The sequence below is a fragment of the Pseudorca crassidens genome, chromosome 19, assembly GCF_039906515.1.
Source record: "Pseudorca crassidens isolate mPseCra1 chromosome 19, mPseCra1.hap1, whole genome shotgun sequence".
NCBI classification, from domain to species: Eukaryota; Metazoa; Chordata; class Mammalia; order Artiodactyla; family Delphinidae; genus Pseudorca; species Pseudorca crassidens.
In genome coordinates this window covers 47,257,042-47,275,956 of record NC_090314.1, presented here as the reverse complement: position 1 = coordinate 47,275,956, position 18,915 = coordinate 47,257,042, and the positions used below count along the sequence as shown (strand labels likewise).

The following is an 18,915-nucleotide window of genomic DNA, read 5'->3' as shown; positions in this document are numbered from 1 at the left end:
TTGCGCCTTCTTGCTGGGACCTTGTCCAGTCTTGCCCCGTAGGCAAGGACTGTTCTCAGCCCTTGAATGGGGCTGCTTTTCCCACCACTCCTCCCGGTTGGTGCTTCCAGTTCTGCCTCTGAGCTATCCATTCAGACCAGTTAGGCAAGATGCCCCACCCGGTGACAGCAGGGAAGTCCCTGGCAGAACACTGCCAGGCTGAGGGGAGGAGGAGGAGGGTGTCGAGCCTGGGCACTGACCCAGCAGGGTTAGGTGGGGGCAGACCACATGCCCAGAACAAAGACATCCCCCCCCCCCCCCGCCACTCCTCTGTCCCTGAGGCCTGGCTTCCTGGGAACTGAACTGGGAGTGAGCCTGCACTCCCAGCCCTTCCAGCCACCCAAGTGTCTGCAGGTGATCAGAGATGACTTTCCCAAAGTCGGTTCCCTGGTGATGGGAGAGGACCTGTCTGAGGATGGATGCCACCAGCGCACAGGGTGCCTTATCTAATCTGGCTCTGCACCCCAAAGCTGTGTCCCTGTGTGTGTGCACTGGACACACGTGCACAACTTGGGGTAAAGGTGGCAGGTTCAGCAGGTTCTTGGAGGGTCCTGGGCGCACAGAAGGGGCAGCGGCCTTGTGCCAGTGTGCCCAGGGCAGGTGCAAAGTTCAGCCTAGCAGACCCCAGGCTTACAGGTCGCCGCCCTCCACCAATCTGGGCCTGCTGCAGAGAGCAGGGCCGCCCCATGTCTCCAGGAGAGGGGCATCCGGCTGGCTGCGGGGCGAGGTGGGGCAGCCCACTCCGGAAGATGCCCCCCAACCGCCAAGCCCACCCACTCGCCGGGATCGTGAGCGCTGTTCCCTGCCCGCAGCGGTCGCGGCAGGGATGTCACAGAGGCGGCGACATCACAGACGCCGGCGCCCCCGGCATCTCCACCGCCCTCCACAGCCCGCCACCAAGGAGCGCACTGGAGGCGGAGGCGTTAGCAGCCACCAGCCCGCTCCCCGCCTCTCAGACAGAGCCTCGGTCAGCATGGGGGTGACAGGTGGGAGCGGGCGGGCGCGCGGCGAGGCGGGGCCGGGCGCGGAGGGACGGCCGGGGCGGGGCCGGGCGGGAAAAGTTAAAGTGAGGGGCGGGGCGCCGGGGGCGGGGATTGGCCGGGGCCCCTGCCTGGCGCCTGAAAGGAAGGTCGACCCCAGCCAAAACCCTCACGATCCCAGCGAGGATGAGGGGCGGTGCTACCCTGACCACCACACCCACCCAGCGTTGGCCCTGCGCGGTGCACAAGCGTGTGTGTACACACGTGCACACCGAGGGGTGGAGGCTGCAGACCCGGCGGGTTCTTGGAGGGCTTCAGGGTACCCAGAAAGAGCAGTGGCCCTGTGCCCAGAAACGACACATGAATTATCCCAAACTGCCGAGAACCACCCCCAAATCAAATCAAGTTGTTCCTGGTTGATGCTTGGAGCTTGTGCAAGGAAAAGCAATCTGCTTCAACAGATGTTTACTGAGCGCATCCGTTGTGCTTTGCACTCTTCTCCGTACCAACAAGCAAAGATGTTTGCCCCTCAGGGCCCTGGATCTCCCAGGTTTCTAATAATGGGGGCTCAGATCCCCCCCTCCCCCGAAATGGAAGATTTCTTCTCAAGACCTTCTCTCCCAGGAGGACATAGGCCAGCCTTCAAAATGTGCCAAGAACCAACTACCAGAGAGCAGCTTCCCCCCCCACCCCCCCCACCCCACCCCCCACCCCCCGTCCCAAATGCCTAAGGCAAACAAATTGATGCAAACAACTTAAATCACTCCTGCAACATTTACTGCAACCCCTTCAGGACTTACTCTTTTTTTCTTTTTTCTTTCTTTTTTTAATCTCAGCAGAGAACAGTATTTTATTTTATAAATTTATTTATAAATCTACTTATAAATTTATTTATTTATGGCTACGTTGGATCTTCATTGCTGTGCGCGGGCTTTCAGCGAGCAGGAGCTACTCTTCGTTGGGGCGCGCGGGCTTCTCATTGCGGTGGCTTCTCTTTGTTGTGGAGCACGGGCTCTAGATGCGTGGGCTTCAGTAGTTGTGGCACGCGAGCTCAGTAGTTATGGCTCACGGTCTCAGTTGCTCCGCGGCATGTGGGATCTTCCCAGACCAGGGCTCAAACCCGTGTCCCCTGCACTGGCAGGCAGATCTTAACCACTGCACCACCAGGGAAGTCCTATTTTAGTTTTTAATTGTATAGTTGATTTACAATGTCATATTAGTTTCAGGTGTACAGCACAGTAATTGTTATATATTTTTTTTCAGGTGCTTTTCCCTTATAGGCTATTACAAAATGTTGAGTATACTTCCCTGTGCTATACAGTGAGTCCTTGTTGGTTATCTATTTTAATATATAGTAGTGTGTATATGTTATCCCTACCCCCCGCCCCCGCTTTCCCTTTGGTAACCATAAGTTTGTTTTCCGTGCCTGTGAGTCTCTTTCTAGTTTGTAAATAAGTTTGTTTGTATCTTTTTTTTTTTTAGATTCTACATATAAGCAATATCATATGATATTTGTCTTTCTTTGTCTCTCTTATTTCACTTAGTATGATAATCTCTAGGTCCATCCATGTTGCGCAAGTGGCATTATTTCAGCATTTTTAATGGCTGAGTAATATTCCATTGTGTGTGTATATATATATATATATATATACATATATATATATATATATATATATACCACATCTTCTTTATCCATTCATCTGTCCATGGATATTTAGGTTGCTTCCATGCGTTGGCTATTGTAAATAGTGCTGCAATGAACATTGAGGTGCATGTATCTTTTTGAATTAGAGTTTTCTCCAGATATATGCCCAGGAGTGGGATTGCAGGATCATATGGTAACTCTATTTTTAGTTTTTTAAGGGACCTCCATACTGTTCTCCATAGTGAGAACATTCCCACCAACAGTATAGGACAGTTTCTTTTTCTCCACACCCTCGCTAGCATTTATTATTTGTAAGGGCTTAGCATTGTGCTAGGCCCTGAGTCTGATGAGTTAACTAAAAATTAAAAGGTAGGTTGGATAGCTAGGATTATCACTGAGACGATGACAATGGAGATTTGGGCTGTCAGGCATGAGCAGGATTTTGTCAGGAGAGAGACTTTCTGAGTATCAGAAATAGCATGTGCAAAGGCACTGGGGCACAAAAGACCCTGCCATGCTCCAGGGTGTCTTGGGCTTGGGGCAAGGCAAGGAACTGGATGCCAGGAGATGAAAAAAGAAGGCAGAGGTCAGACCATGCAGGATCTTTGAGGCCACCCTAGAGTCTAGACGTGAGCAGAGGCAGGGGTGATGCAGCAGGCTCACTCTGCAGTCATTGAGATGCCCAGTGGGGATGGGGGTGGGGGCACATGGTTCAGTGGTCCATCTAGAGGCCTAAAGAAATTTCAGACAGCACAATGGTTAGCACCACAGGGTTTGGAGCCAGTCCGACTTGTGTTCAGGTCATGGTACTGCTCTTAAGAGCTGTGTGACTTGTGCAAGCTTCCTCATCTGTAAGAGGAGAGTCGCGGCCACCTGTGCATAGAGTGGCTCTGAGGATCGAATGTGTGCAAAGCACTCAGAGCTGAGTTTTGAGGGGTAGTGAGTCCTGGGTTTGTGTTGACTTTGGTGTCAGAAGAGAAGGTCAGCAACAGCGGTGGTGGGAAGGCCAGAAGCTGGGGAAGTGAGAGGGTCACAAATGACCCAGGTCTCTAATTGGGGTGATAGGATGAAGGATGAATCAGGCAGAGGTTATCGAGAGATGAGAGATTGGAGAGGAAGACAGGTCAGACATGCAGAACCGTGTTGGCCAGGCTAGAGTCTGGACACCAGGGTGTGAAGTTGAGGTCAGAAATGGGGGATACACCGCAGGGTTTGGCAGGGTGAGAGGGATAAGGAAACCATATTTTTGCACAGACCTTTGCTAAGCATCCACGTTATATCTGACTCTCTGTGTAGAGGATCAGAGATTCAAAGTGAGAAACCCATGCACCCGACCCACCTCTAACTGAGGGTCAGAAAGAAGCTGTGTGCTTAGATAGAAGTCTGCAGGGGTGGGGTGTGGTGGGGGCAACTGGACGAGGAGTCCCTAGCTCAGCACCTCGAGGTAGAATCTGGAAGGTCTTCAGGAAGAGGCGAATCCTGAGCAACGTCACAATAGGAAACAGGGGAATTCCAGGCTTTGACAAGGAATCCGTAGTGTTTTGGACAAGGTGAAGTTGAGGGCCCCTGAAGGAGAAATGTGTAATCAGTGATTGCAGTTTGAGTCTAGAACTCAGGAGAAGTGAGAGTAAGAAATAGAGATTGGAGGGTCTCCTGCAGTCACAGCCACAGGCTTGAAAGCTCCAAGGGGGCAGGGACTGTGTATGTTCATCACTATCTCCTCCGCCCATAGCACAGTGCCTGGCCAGTACCTGGGGCTCAACATTTTCTTTTAACTTTATCATAGAAATATATGCATGTGGTTAAATAGTACTGAAGAGCTTATTCAGTGATGAGAAACAAGAATCCCCTATACCACACACCCCCAGCCTCACTCCTCAGAGCAACCACTCTTGTTTCACGTGAACAGTTTTTCTGCCTAGTTACCTTCTTATCTCTCTACAAGCTCACAGGCTTTTTCTTGGTTTATCAGCTCTAGACATTACCACTTTCTTGCTCTAATGGCGCCACCCTCCCCCATCCTCCCAACTTCAATTGTTTTTAGATATGCTGATAACTTTTGTAAATTTAATATACTTATATCTTTATTTTTTTCATCAACTTTAGAGAATATCTTTTGACACCACACATAGTAAGATGAAGTTTGTAGTGACCCTACCTTTCCCTTCAGCTTTCCTCCCTGCCTTACACCTCCCAAAGCCTCTAACCTGTATTTCTGGTTTTTTTTAATATCAAGGTTGGTAACATTCATATTGTCCCATAACCATAATTATGTTTTCCAATTTTTGTTTATATATTGATTCTAAAAGTTGAAAGTTAATAAACAGGATTTACCTTATTGTGACTACATAACAACTGTTCACTGCAGGGCCAGAAAAGTTACCACAACTACCTTTTCTTTCTCATACAGTTTTTTGTTTTTCCTGGAGTTTTTAGTGGCCTTTTCCTTGTACTCTTTGCTTTTATTATAGTCTTTGTTTTCTTCAACCTCTACATCTAGCCAACTACCTTGTCAGGTCTTCTTTATTTCAGAGACCTACTGCCCAGGATCCTCTATTCTCCTGCACAAATGTGTACTGGTTGTAGGCCTCTATACAGTTAACATCTGGGACTTAGCTTCTTTCTGGGGGTGGACACACTATTTCATTCCTGACTCTGTTGTTTTACACCTTTATTTTGCTTTAGCACATCCTCAAATAACTTCCCCCCCCCCAAAAAAAAAAAGAGGAGGTAAATTTTCTGAGTTTTCCATGACTGAATTGATAGTTGGGCTGGATATAGAATTCTAGGTTAAAAACCATTTTCCTCAGAAATTTTAAAGACAAGCTTTGTTGCTAACTCTGCTGCCAGTATGATTCTCCTCCCCTTGTAGGTGACTTGTTTTTCCACTTAGAAACATTTAGGAATCCTTTGTTCCTGGTGCAATGAACTTTTACAACAAAGATCTTTTGACATCTGTAGTGCTGGGCATTCAGTAAACACTTTTAAGCCAATGACATCCTTCAGCTCAGGGAAATATTGATTTCTCTTTTCTTCTCCATGTTCTCCATTCTTTCTGAATCCCCTTTCTATAACCCAGAATTAGATTTCCTTTTAACTTTATTTTATTTATTTATTTTTGGCTGCATTGGGTCTTCATTGCTGCACGTGGGCTTTCTCTAGGTGCGATGAGTGGGGGGCTGCTCTTCATTGTGGTGTGCGGGCTTCTCATTGCAGTGGCTTCTCTTGTGGTGAAGCACAGGCTCTAGGTGCGTGGGCTTCAGTAGTTGTGGCTCGCAGGCTCTAGAGCGCAGGCTCAGTAGTTGTGGCACACGGGCTTAGTTGCTCTGCAGCATGTGGGATCTTCCCAGACCAGGGCTCAAGCCCGTGTCCCCTGCATTTGCAGGCAGATTCCTAACCATTGCGCCACCAGGGAAGCCCCAGATTTCCTTTTGATCCTTTTTTCTCACATTGTCTTGATATTTTGGTTCTACTTTCTAGGAATATTCTCTGTATTTTATTTTCCAATTCTATTTGCCAAAAAGCTCTTTCTTTTCTTAATTCTTTTTAAATAGTATCCTGTTCTTGTTTTCTGGATGCAATATATATTGTTGAATATCTTCATTTCTGAATCTCTGAAGATGATCAGAATTTTTCAGTTTCCTTCAGTTTCTCAAATTACCTCTCGTACTCTGGAGTGCTTTTTTCTCTTGGTCTGTCACTCCTATGTTAGCAGTTTTCTCAAATGCCTGGTGATGCTTGGTTGTTCATGTGTAATAGTGAAATCATAAAAAGCTGATTGGGAACCTATGACTTCAGGAGCCTATTGCCTGGCAGATGTCACTTTAGGGTGACCAGACAGGGATCCGACATATCTCTGGCTGGTTCAAGAAGACCAACAGGGCTTCCCTGGTGGCTCAGTGGTTGAGAGTCTGCCTGCCGATGCAGGGGACACGGGTTCGTGCCCCAGTCCAGGAAGATCCCACATGCCGCGGAGCAGCTAGGCCCGTGAGCCATGGCCGCTAAGCCTGCACATCCGGAGCCTGTGCTCCGCAACGGGAGAGGCCACAACAGTGAGAGGCCTGCGTACCACAAAAAAAAAAAAAAAGAAGAAGACCAACAAAATTGATAAATCTCCAGACAAAATGAACAAGAAAAAAAGAAAGACAAAAATTACTAGCATGAGGGATGAAAGAGGTGACATCACTACAGATTCTTTAGATATGAAAAAGATAACAAGGGAATATTAGGAACAAATTGTGCCAATAAATTTGACAACTTAGGTGAAATGGATAAATTCCTTTAAAAAAACGTTACAAACTCCAAAAGCTGACTCAAGAAGAATAGATATTCTGGGGATGGATAGTGTTGGTTGCATAACAATGTGAATGTACTTAATGCCACTGAACTGTAAACTTAAAAATAGTTTTAAAAGGGCAATTTATGCTATGTATATTTTACCACAATAAAAAAGAAGAAATAGATAGGCTAAATAGCCCTGTATCTATTTTTGAAAGTTGAATTTGTAATTAAAAATCTTCACACAAGGAAACTCCAAGCCCAGGTCCACAAGCTTCATTTGTGATTTCTACCAAAAATAAGAAGAAATAATATCAATTTTACACAATCTGTTTCAGAAAATTGAAGAGGGGATACTTCTCAACTCATTCTATGAGGCCAGCGTATCAAAACCTAACAAAGACATAATAAGAAAAGAAAATTACACACCAATATACCTCGTGAACATGTATGTGAAAATCCTTTTTGAAAGCTAGCAAATCAAATTCAACGATGTATAAAAAGATAATACATCATGATCAAATGAGATTTGTCCCAGGAATGCAAGATTGAGTTAACATCTAAAAAAATCAATTTAGGGCTTCCCTGGTGGCACAGTGGTTAAGAATCCGCCTGCCAATGCAGGGGACATGGATTTGAGCCCTGGTCCGGGAAGACCCCACATGCCGCGGAGCAACTCAGCCCATGCGCCACAACTACTGAGCCCACGTGCCACAACTACTGAAGCCCGCACGCCTAGAGCCTGTGCTCCGCAACAAGAGAAGCCACTGCAATGAGAAGCCCACGCACCACAACGAAGAGTAGCCCCCACTCACCGCAACTAGAGAAAGCCCACATGCGGCAATGAAGACCCAACACAGCCATAAATAAATAAATAAATAAATAAATTTTTTAATCTATTTATTTCACCATAAACAAATTATAAAAGAATTATTAACAGAATAATATGTAACATATGTTAACATAATATATGCTATATATAACTTACATAATATATTAACAGAATATAAAAGAAAAACCATATGATAATCTCAATAAATTCAGAAAAAGCATCAGATAAAATCCAACATCCCTTCCTATTTAAAAATTAAGTAAACTAGGAATAGAAGGGAACTTCCTCAACCTGATAAAGGGCATCTATGAGAAAAATTATAACATTGTACTTCATGGTGAAATACTGAATGCTTTCCCCCTAAGCTCAGGAGCAAAGCAAGGATGTCCACTCTCAATTCTCTTCAACATTTTACTGGAGATTATTCTCAGTGCAATAAGGCAAGAGAAGGAAATTAGAGACATCCAGGTTGGGAACGAAGACGTAAGACTGTTGAGTCACGAACATTATTGTTTACATAGAAAACCCTATGGAATCTAAAAAAAGTTACTAGAACTAATAAGATTTTAGGATGGTTACAGGATACGAGATCAATACATTTCTATATAATAGCAACCCAAAATTGGACATTGAAATGATTTCACGCACTACAGAATGTCACTTGAATCCCTAATAGAACATCCCCAAGTTGGGTACAGAGGCCCCAAGTTGAATCAACCTCAGACTTTTGCTTCCATCCCCCAGTGCTGCAATGAGGTTTACACCATAATAATTTCTCCCCTTCTATCCATATCCAGTTGCTGTTTATGGAAGGGTTAAGGCTGAAGGTGTTGATTAAATTTCCCAGGGAAACTTTGTAAAGCAAGCAAAAGAAGGCTCTGACGTCAGAAGCCTGAGGAACAGCAGCATTTGGGGCAGGTAGAATTGCAGAGGAAGCGAGACGTGGGGAGAAAGCCAAGGGATGGTCGAAGGAAGCATGGTGGTCAAGGAGGTGATGGGTTCCGAAGAGACCACTGAGCCCACCACTGTGAGCCTGTCCCTGGTGTACTCTTAGCCCAGCACTCTGGATCCCAGGCCCAGGCTGAACATGGAGGAAGCCAAATCCCAGGAACAACACCAGCCATTCAAGGACACTCTCCAGCCTCTACATCTCTAGGGAGAGGCCACAGCACATTCTAATCCTTCTGGTCTAATCCTGGGAGCAATTCTTCTCAGCCAGAGCCAAGGCTGTCACTTCCTGCCACACTCCAGGCTCGTAGGGACTCAGCTTGCCCATTGCCATGATGGCCCCACCAACAACTTCTATCCAGTACGCTAGGGAGCAGAGAATGGGACAGCCTGGTGGCTCCTATCCCCAAAAGGTGAAAAAGAAGCTTCTGCAATAAAAGATACAAGCTTCCAGGAAGGGGACTGGGGCGGGGTGGGGGGGGCTCCCCCAGGGAGTCAGTCTCTCCTGCAGAGGATGACTGGAGCTCATAAATAACCAGATGGGTGTCAGCATCACCTCAAATTAAGCACCTGGGGTGAGAACTCTGGCCCAGAGTTGGAGATGGATGACCCCAGGGTGTGATGGTGTGAGAAGCCAGGGGAAGAGAGGACAGATTTCAGGGCAGGAGAGGCCAGGGTTAGAGTGAGTGGCAAATCTGAAGCCTGGCCAGAGAGAGTGGAGAAAGGGGGCAGAGGGGCAGGAATGGAGAAAGGTGAAGTTCATCTGGGGTGTGATGAGGAACCCCACACAGTTGTAGGCTCCAGGGTAGGACGGCATGCGGGACAGGGGAGTAAAGAGTTTCTTGAGTGAAATCTGCATCAGGTCCTGACTTCCTGAATGATCAGCTGAGGGACTTTGGGCAAATGAACCTCTTCTCATTTTTTGTGTTGATTCAATGAACTGAAGCATATAAAGTGCTCCTCACAATACCTGGGCTAGAAGCCCTCAATGAACGGGAAGTGACCGCGGTTAGTATTCGCCCTAATGGAGGACAGTGATGGATCACGGAAGGTGGAGGGAGCAGACGTGCAGGAGGGGACGGCACATGGGCTTAGGTGAGGGACAGGGAGGGAGGGGGTGGCTGGAGCAGCACCTTCAGTCCGGACTCCAGAACCCCTCAGGGACTGTCCCCGCCTGCAGCTCCCCTGCCCTCACCTCCTTCTCCCTGCCAGGTGCCAACGGATTTCCCTGCTGTGACAAGGAGTCGGTGGACATTGTGGATACACAGTGAGAACTAGTCCCCCCCATCATCGTAGGACCTCTCCCCAACCCTCCAAGATCACCAGCCCTCACCAGCTGCCATGGCTGTGAGGTTTTCATGTGTACCCACCCAAGATCTTCCTCTATCTTGCCCGTTTCCAAAATCTCCCCAAGGGCAGTATCCAGGCCAAAAGGCAAAAGGGGGTGGGGGTCATATCCTCCTCTGCTTCTGCCCCCAGCCCCTGACGTTGGAGGAGGACTGAGGGGTGGTGGGGCGCACCCAAGACATGGATGGGACCTGACCCCTTAGAGCTGCCTTTCTCTGAGGACAGCTGTCCAAGGGAAGGGTGGGCAGTTGCCTAAGGAAGGAGAGGGGTCACAGTGGCTGAGCACTGAAGGGGACGGCCAAGATGATGGCAAAATACCAACAGGAACCAAGGGCACCCTCCATACGCACCCCTGCATTTCAGATCTGCCAAGCTGAGAGCGGGCAGGTCCCGGAGAAGGCGTTGCTCTGGGCTTTTCTTTCTGTGGGGAGCCGCTTTCAAGGGCACTGGCTCACTGGGATGCTGGATTAAAATGAAGATTCCTGGGCCTCACCTCCAACCAACTGTATCCCTCTTTTGCGGGTGGCAGGGGGCAACTTGGCCAGCTCTCTAGGCACTTCCAGAACTCACTGAAGTTTGAGAGTGAGTCTGGAATTTTTGGTGGGAGTGGGCACAGACAGGGGAGTGAGCTGAGGGCATCTTGCCAGCTCGGGTCTTAAGGGCTCCAGACACCGTCCCCTGAAGCCACCCCACGGAGCCCTGTCACCCACTCTGTCTCCTTCTGTCTTAGGGGTGGCATAAACCAAAACCAGTTCCAGTCAGTACAAGAGGAAGATGACATGGAGGTAACAATGGGCAGCGTCACATCTTACGGGGAGGTGGGGGTCCAGGGGCAGGGCTCTTTGGGGCCTGTCTTCTCTAAAGCCCGACCAGCCCCTACCCTGGACAATTCTGGGACCCTGGCACCAATGTCAGCACGAGCACGCACACCCGCCCTCACCAGCTGCCCACACCGCCTCCCTGCCCTAGGCAGGTCACTTGGAAGAGGCAAGTGTGGGAAAGGAAGTGAGAAGAAGCACGAGGGGGGCAGGGCAGGGAATGGGTGTCGGGGAGGACTTTGGGGGGCAGGCGCCTCCTCAGCTTTCTGTTGAAACCTTTCAGCTGGAGAAAGAATTGCTAGAGCTGGAGTCCCTAGACAAAGAGGTCCCGCGCCTAGACCCAGAACTGGAGCCGGAACGGAAGCCCAAGCCTTTCCCGCAGCCAGAGATGCGCCCGGTTGTCATGCTCCAGCCCGAGGCCAAGCTGGACACAGAGCCCAAGATGAAGGTGGTTAACTTGGAACCCTTCAGTGAAGACCCTGAGCCGCAGGGGTATAAGACAGAGTCACTCCACCCCTACATGGAGGGGCTAATGCAGCAGGACATCAGCCAATGGAGTATGAGGTCAATCTCCAGCTACCCGAGTACCACAGAGGAGGACCCGCTATCCACCGACCACCGCTCCATCTGTGTGCAGACCTCCAAACACTTCTTCTGGGCAGACAAGTTCGTCCAGGCCTCAGAACACAGCCTGCAACAGGCGATCAGCATGCAGCCCATCAAGGAGAGCACAAAAGAGACCGCCTGCCACCCAGACCAGCCGTCGGCCCCCAAGGACACTGTGTGCTCCGAGAAGCAGAGCCAGGCCCCCAGTGCCCAGCCAGCTCTTCCAGACGAAGTCTCCCAGCAGCCTCCAAGCCCCCAGCCATCCGCCTCCACACAAACCATCGGCCTGGCAGAGCTGATCGACTTCGCATCTTCCCTGGCCATGGCCTCCTCCAGCAGGATGGACTTGCCCAATTTGGGGCATGTGATCAAAGCCCCACTCCAGATGGACATGACGCTTTCCACAGAGCCCACTGTGGATCACACTGCCCAGCCCACTGTGGACGAGCCAGAGCAGGAAAACCTCCCTCAGGATGCGCTGGAGAAGCCACCAGAGGAACCACGAGAAACCAGGGAGCCGCACGATGCTTCGAAGCAGGAAGACAAGCACTTCCCTCACCCTTACCTTGATTTCAGCAAGCTAGGGTTCAAGAAGGCCACCATTGAAGGGGAGGTGAAGTTTCTCCAGCCCCCAAACATGTCCCCTCAGCCGCAAGGAGCCGGGAAAGAGTAAGTGAGGCTGGCCCAAAGCTCCCCCGGGAGGGGGCTGTGCTATGATGTGCAGGTGGCCCCATTCCTCACACAGCCAGGTGGGGGTGGGGACAGTGGAATGAGGGACTGGCTGGGGGATGGGTGGGCTGTGATGTCTCAACCTCAAGACCTCAACCTGCTTCAGGGCAGGGACAAGGACCTGGGTTCAAAGAGGGAACTAGAATGTCGTCCTAGCGTTAGGGGGCTTCTCACCCAGAGCACAGACAGCCTCACCCTCACTGGAAATGCTCAGGCTAGTATCTTCCCTACTGAGAACCCGATGGCCCCAGCTCTGGGCCCAGGACACCTCCATCAAGCCAGGAATGAGGAAACGGGGTTCCCCAGCACCCCGTGCTTCCTGGTGTTGAATGAACACCACAGAACACCAGCTGCCCACCCGCATGGCAGGAGGAGGCCCTCTTAGCCCCAGGGCCTTCCTCCGAGAGGCCTCTGGGCTCACCCCTCTCTTTTGACCTTCCCACCAAGGCCCAAGTGACCCTCTCTCTCTCTCTTTTGCGTTGCAGTTCGGGAGGGGGTCCATTATTGCTGAAAATCCATTTTAAGCTGTCGTCCCCCACTTCCCCAGAGAAGACTAGACAAAACCAGTAAAGCCTACGGTGCTGGCCCCCGGCTCAGACATTTTGTGCAAATGCTCCTGGACCAGTGAACTCCTCTGGCTGCGGCATCCTGGTCTCGAGTTTTTTAGGGACGCCACCCCCACTGTAGCTACCCCAGCAGCCCCTGCCCCCTGGGGGCCCTGCCAGCCCTGTTTTGTGCCTGCTCACTCCCCATGGGTGGTCCCACTTCCCCTGCACCCAGCCGGACCTCCCAGCCAGCAGCAGACTCGTGACTAGGGGAGGCCTCAGTGGTGCCCTTTCTGAGGCTTCTGTTTCTTAGATGTAAAAGGGGGGCACGTTGGGATCGCCTGAGGCGAGAGCCTGCTGGGGGTGGGGCTGGGCAGGTGAGACGGCTTCTGGAAGGAGTTCTTCCTGCTTCTCTCCATGGGGAAGGCCTGGCATGGGAAAGGGGTGGTGTCCAGGGCTTGAAGGAGGGCAAGAACGAAGCTAAAGGATTGGTCCTCCAGGGGCCGCCGCCTTGAGTCCGAGGTACCTCCAGCGTAGGGGAGAGCCCATGTGTAATGATGCACTTCTGCATGCAACCCAGACACACACACACACACACACACACCCCAGCAGCTGACCAGCATGTTACACACGTGGTCAGCATGACACAGCCACATGCAGATCGAGGAAGCATGTTCCACACGTGCCGTGCACACAGGCACACACACAGGACCTGTGACTCACACACATGCACACAAACGCACAAGCCTCCCCACGGCAGGGGAGGACAGGCAATGTGGAGAAGCTTCTGGAAGAGGAGAGGGCAGCAAAGGAGGGAAGAGAACTTGGAGTGCGGGGATGGACATGGGCAGGAAGAGGGAAGTTGGGGAGGAAGAGAAGGGGAGGCAGCATCGAGGCTTGGGACCTGGTGAGCCTGAGACCTACCCTGGGCCAAGGCTCCCGATGCAGTGAAATCTCCACCTTGCAGGTCCTCAGAATCCTGCCCCACCTTGAGACGGGGCTGAGGAGGGAGGTGCCCAGGGCCTGGGAGAATGGGATTAGGAAGGGGTGAGCAGTTAAGAATGGGCCAGGGCCAGAGAATGGGGCAGGAGGCTGGAAGGAAGGATGAAGAGACCCAGAGGTGAGTGTCTGGCTGTTGGGATGCATCTTCCCAAAGTATTTTGTTAATGTGGTTTGTGGGTTTGCGTCGTTTGGAGGAAGGGTCCCTGCCCTCCCGGGGGTCCTGGGGTAAGGTGGGCCACAGCCCCAACTTGGCTAGATCCCACCCTCCCACGCCTTGACTTGGGGCCTCTGGGGCCTGCTTCTCCCCTGGGCCTCAGCCATCCTGTTAGCTTCCAAGTGGAGTCACAAATTTACGTGCCTTAAGGGAGGCAGAAACACAAAAGACGAAAACTGCAGGTTCCCCAGCAGAGAGGCGCAGGCCAGTGGGAGGGAGAAGGTCACCCCTGCCAAAAGTTGTTAAGATCCACCCGGAAGCCAGCTTGGGGACTGTGGACCTGGGACACTGGACCGGCCTCCGAGCCTGTGACTGCCCTTCAGGCAGCAGAGGATGGAAGACCAAGATATCACCATCGGCAAAGAGAACGTCCAGGTGACGTGGGCAGGGGGAAGGTCCGCCACTCCTCCAAGCTACTGCCCCCGGAATCCCCCAGGGAGAGGACTGTGGCTGCAGGCTGGCGGGGGCGGCGCGGGTCCTGGGAGGGGAAGCTGTGCACCCACAGGTCTGGTCTCAGGTCCCCTGGAATCGGGCACTCAAGTGGGCTGGGCCCTTCGGCCCTGTCTTCTCCCCGCCTCCAAGGCCTCCACAGAAGCCTCAAAGACTGCTCACGTGAGACCCAGGAGAGGAGCAGGCCGGGAGGACGCAGGGGAGGAGGCTGCAGCAGCGCGTACCCTGCTGACCCAGACAGAAGCAGCAGCGGCCACAGCCACGGGCTGAGCAGCTCTCCCAGGCGGCGAGGGAGTTCAAGGGCCTTGCGGCCACCCGTACAATACAGACAGGCCCAAGCGCTGGGTCTGAGAAGTGAGAACAGGGACTGAGGCCAGGCCTGGGGTGCTGGGTTTGGGGAAAGGCCTGCCTGGCCCTGGCATCTCTCTGCAGCAGGTACAAAAGCCTTTCCAGCCTCCTTCCCACGAGGCAGCTTTGCAGACAAGAATCTGCTACCCCTGACACCCGGGCAGCTGGCAGGTGAGGGCCTCAGGGCTGGGAGCAGGGAGGAAAACTAGGGGGTGCTCGGAGCAGAATACAATGGAGTTGCCTGCCCAGAGGCTGGGGACACAGTGAGAAACCAGTGATTGTATTGTAACCTCTCCATGCCAGCCTAATTTGCTCATCTCTGCAATCCCAGGGCTTGTTGCTCTGTGTGTGTGTGTGTGTGTGTGTGTGTGTGTGTGTGTGTGTGTGTGTGTGTGTGTGTGAAGGAGGGAAGGAGGGATGGGATTGGTGGATAGCAAGGTATTTGGATGGTGGATGGATGGATGGTGGATGGACGAACAGGATGAAAGGAAGAAGGGAAACTGGGAGAAAGGATGGAAAACAAGAATCTGAGGTCCCTGCCCCGCTGGGGTTTGGAGCTGTGGGAGTAGGGGTAGAAGGAATCATTTCTACATTTGGGGGACCCAATGTCCCTGCAAAGATCATGCCCTGATACTGGCAGGGGCCCCTCAAAGCAGAATCATTCTATTCATCATCAATAATTTGCAGTGCCTCTAGGTCTATCCACCTCATTACAAATAGCTCAATTTCGTTTCTTTTTATGGCTGAGTAATATTCCATTGTAGACCCAGAGTCTGTCATACAGAGTGAAGTAAGTCAGAACGAGAAAGACAAATACCGTATGCTAACACATATATATGGAATTTAAGAAAAAAAATGTCATGAAGAACCTAGGGGTAAGACAGGAATAAAGACACAGACCTACTGGAGAACGGACTTGAGGATATGGGGAGGGGGAAGGGTGAGCTGTGACAGGGCGAGAGAGAGGCATGGACATATATACACTAACAAACGTAAGATAGATAGCTAGTGGGAAGCAGCCGCATGGCACAGGGATATCGGTTAGGTGCTTTGTGACCGCCTGGAGGGGTGGGATAGGGAGGGAGGGAGGGAGACGCAAGAGGGAAGAGATATGGGAACATATGTATATGTATAACTGATTCACTTTGTTATAAAGCAGAAACTAACACACCATTGTAAAGCAATTATACCCCAATAAAGATGTTAAAATAATAATAATAATAATTTGCAGTGCCTACTACAGGCCAGGTGCCAGCAGGGCTCCTGGAGCCTCTCGGCATCGTAGCTCTAGAGCCAGACTGCCCGAGTCCAAAGCCCAGCAGTGCCCCTACTGGTGGTGTGGCCTTGGACATGAGTTATTTTGTTGTTTGTTTCTGTTGTTGTTTGGGTTTTTTTTTCATAGGATCACTAGAATGATTTAATATTTATAGATCCTTAGAATTGCAACAGATATACAGTAACATAGGGGTTAGCAAGCTACAAGTCTTGGACCAGGTCCAGCATTTGGCCTCTTTTTGTACTGCCTGTGAACTGAGAATGGTCATTACATGTTTTTTATGTTACATATATTTTATCTATTTATTTTTTAACATCTTTATTGGAGTATAATTGCTTTACAATGTTGTGTTAGTTTCTGCTGTACAACAAAGTGAATCAGCTATATATATGTACATATAAAAAATATGGAACGCTTCATGAATTTGCGTGTCATCCTTGCACAGGGGCCATGCTAATCTTCTCTGTATCATTCCAATTTTAGTATATGTGCTGCCGAAGTGAGCATGTTGTCGTTGTTTTTAAAATATTTATTTATTTATCTGGCTGCACCGGGTCTTAGTCGCGGCACGCGGGATCTTCGTTGCCACGTACGGGAATCTTCATTGCAGCATGCGGGATCTTTAGCTGCGGCATGCAGGATCTAGTTCCCTGACCAGAGATCGAACCTGGGCCCTGAGTTCAATTTTTGGACATGAGAATTGAATGGACACTTAACAAGTGCCAACACACAGCAGCCACTGTTCTCCATTAAGTTACAATGCACAGGGGGTTGGTGAACCCAAGTCCTCAGTCCCATCTGAGCTAGAGTGGGTGAATCTCAGGGTTCCTGTGCCTGTGGTTCACCTTGCCCACCTGCCCCCCTCCCCACCCTCAGCATTCCAGGATGTCTTCAAACTGTTCAGCTCCAGCCCGACAGGCACCACGGACACGCGCAGCAGAAAGCTGCCCAGTGCCATGTGGGTGTCCAGCTAAGCCCGCAGGAGATGTGTGAGGTTCTACGGCAGGCAGACTTGGATGGTGGGTGACCCTGTCCCTGCCCGCCTGTCCTCTCCCACCTCTAGCCCTGAAGAACGCCTCCCTTGCCCACAAAATCCTGGGCCTGGTCCTATTCTAAATTTCCCTCTTCCAGGAAGCCTGCCCTGATCAACATGCCTATCCCGGAGCCCCTAAACATTCCTGTTGTGATAATCATCCTGACTTGGGGCTCCCAAGGGCAAGGGCTATTTCTCCCCCACTCAACCTGGAACAACGCTTGGCCAGAGGCAGGACTGGATGCTCTATGCCTCGAACTGCTGGCAAGCCCCTAACGCGTACGCAGAGTAGGGCTTTGGCGGGGTGGGCACCTTCGGCACCCCCTCCTCTGTCTCTTCCCAGGTGATGGAACCGTAAGCTTCAAAGACTTCCTGGTTGTCCTCACTGACAGCCATCGACTCGCTCAGTGCTTGGGTGAGGGGCAAGGCTGGTGGGGCAGGAGTGGACCTGGCCAGGGGGAGGCTCTTCCTTACCTGTCCGCATGTTCTCTGGCCCTAGGCAAGGTGAGAAACAGCCGGGTCTGTGATCCCCAGGGCTTGCAAACGCTCTTCTTAGAGATGCTGTTCAAGCTGCGTCTGGGCTTTGTGCCCTTCAAGTCGGTACAGGAGGTGATGAGGTGGGCACAACTGGACCCAGCTTCAGGGCCCAAGATGGGGGGAGCAGACTCTGCCCCTGCAGGAGTCCCCAGATGTCCCTGGCCCAGAGACGGGAGCCCTGAATTCTGGGTCAGTTTCCTGGGTCCCAACTTGCCCCCAGACCAAAGTGGCTTTCTGTCCTGCTTTGGTTTCCCCACCGGTGAGATGGAGAGGACTGGGGGAGGCGCTGTCTGAGGCGGCTACCCACTTTCCTCCTTCAAGCCACTACTCCAAGAAGCAGCGGTCTCTGCGGCTGAGCTCGAACCGGAAGGGCGGGTCCGGCGGCCACGGCCGCACCTCGCGCTCTCAGGCGGGCCTCGCGATCTTCCGCCAGGCCGCGCACCTTAGCGGCCTTTCCAGTGCCGAGCTGGCGTGCTCGCTGCACGGACTGCACAAAGCGGGTGCGCCCCAGGCTGGGCGGGGACCTGCGGGACTGGGGACTCTTTCTCGGGACCCGCTCTCAGAACTGGCCGCTCCTTTTCCTCCTACCGGCTTCCTCGCCCCAGGTGCGCGCAGCGCCTACTCCCAGATACCTAACCTGAACGGGCGGACGCAGTCAGAATTCCACACGCGGAACCGAACCCGGCGCCCAGACGTCCGACTTCCCAAGTCCTACCAGCCCAGCCAACCCAAGCGCCGCCCCAACCGTGGGCGGCTCGGCCGAGGTGAAAGACGAAAGAGGCAGGGCCAGCGGGCGGGGCCGGGTCCTGCAGATAAGGGGCGGGCCGTGTGAGGGGCGGGGCAGACAGACGGGGAGGGGCGGGGCAGGCGAAGAGTGGAAGAACTCCAAGAAATTGGGACCTGACTGGCGGAGATGCAATAAATCACTCAAGGGCGCGACTAAGGATACGGCGGGGCATAAGAAAACGAGGCCGGGGACCCAGGTAGGAGGCGGGACTGACGGAAATGGGGCGGGGCCGGCAGAAAGGTGGACTGAGGTGGCGCTAACCCTGCGTCTCTAACCCGAGCAGCAGGCTTGACCCTCTGCACGCCCCCTCCGAGCTTCCGCAGGGTTCGTGGGCCAGACGCTAGGGTATACGCGCCCTTCGAAGCTGGCTCCCTCCCCCCCAACTCTAGTGCAGAAGCAGCCCTTCTCCCCCTCTCCAGCCTGTTTGCAGAGACCTGCTATGAAGAACTTGTACAAGTAAAGCGTTTGCTGAGCGAAAACACATTGCGCCTGGTGGGGGCG

At 51.8% G+C, this 18,915-nt stretch overlaps 1 protein-coding gene, 1 non-coding gene and 1 pseudogene across 2 annotated transcripts; 2 read left to right on the top strand and 1 right to left on the bottom strand.

The window, feature by feature from the left end:
- Nucleotides 1-9: 9 nt before the first annotated feature.
- Nucleotides 10-13,957, top strand: SPATA32 (spermatogenesis associated 32). The gene is made up of 5 exons (XM_067714227.1): nt 10-1,025; nt 9,935-9,989; nt 10,800-10,854; nt 11,171-12,162; nt 12,708-13,957. Exons 1-5 carry the CDS (start codon nt 455-457, stop codon nt 12,790-12,792), a joined length of 1,758 nt encoding a protein of 585 aa, XP_067570328.1. The 5' UTR covers nt 10-454; the 3' UTR covers nt 12,793-13,957.
- LOC137211672 (uncharacterized) lies at nt 13,605-18,893 on the top strand (annotated as a pseudogene).
- On the bottom strand, nt 16,458-16,564 carry LOC137213697 (U6 spliceosomal RNA). Its single transcript, XR_010938320.1, has one exon. It is a non-coding gene; the product is annotated as a U6 spliceosomal RNA (small nuclear RNA).
- Nucleotides 18,894-18,915: the final 22 nt, after the last annotated feature.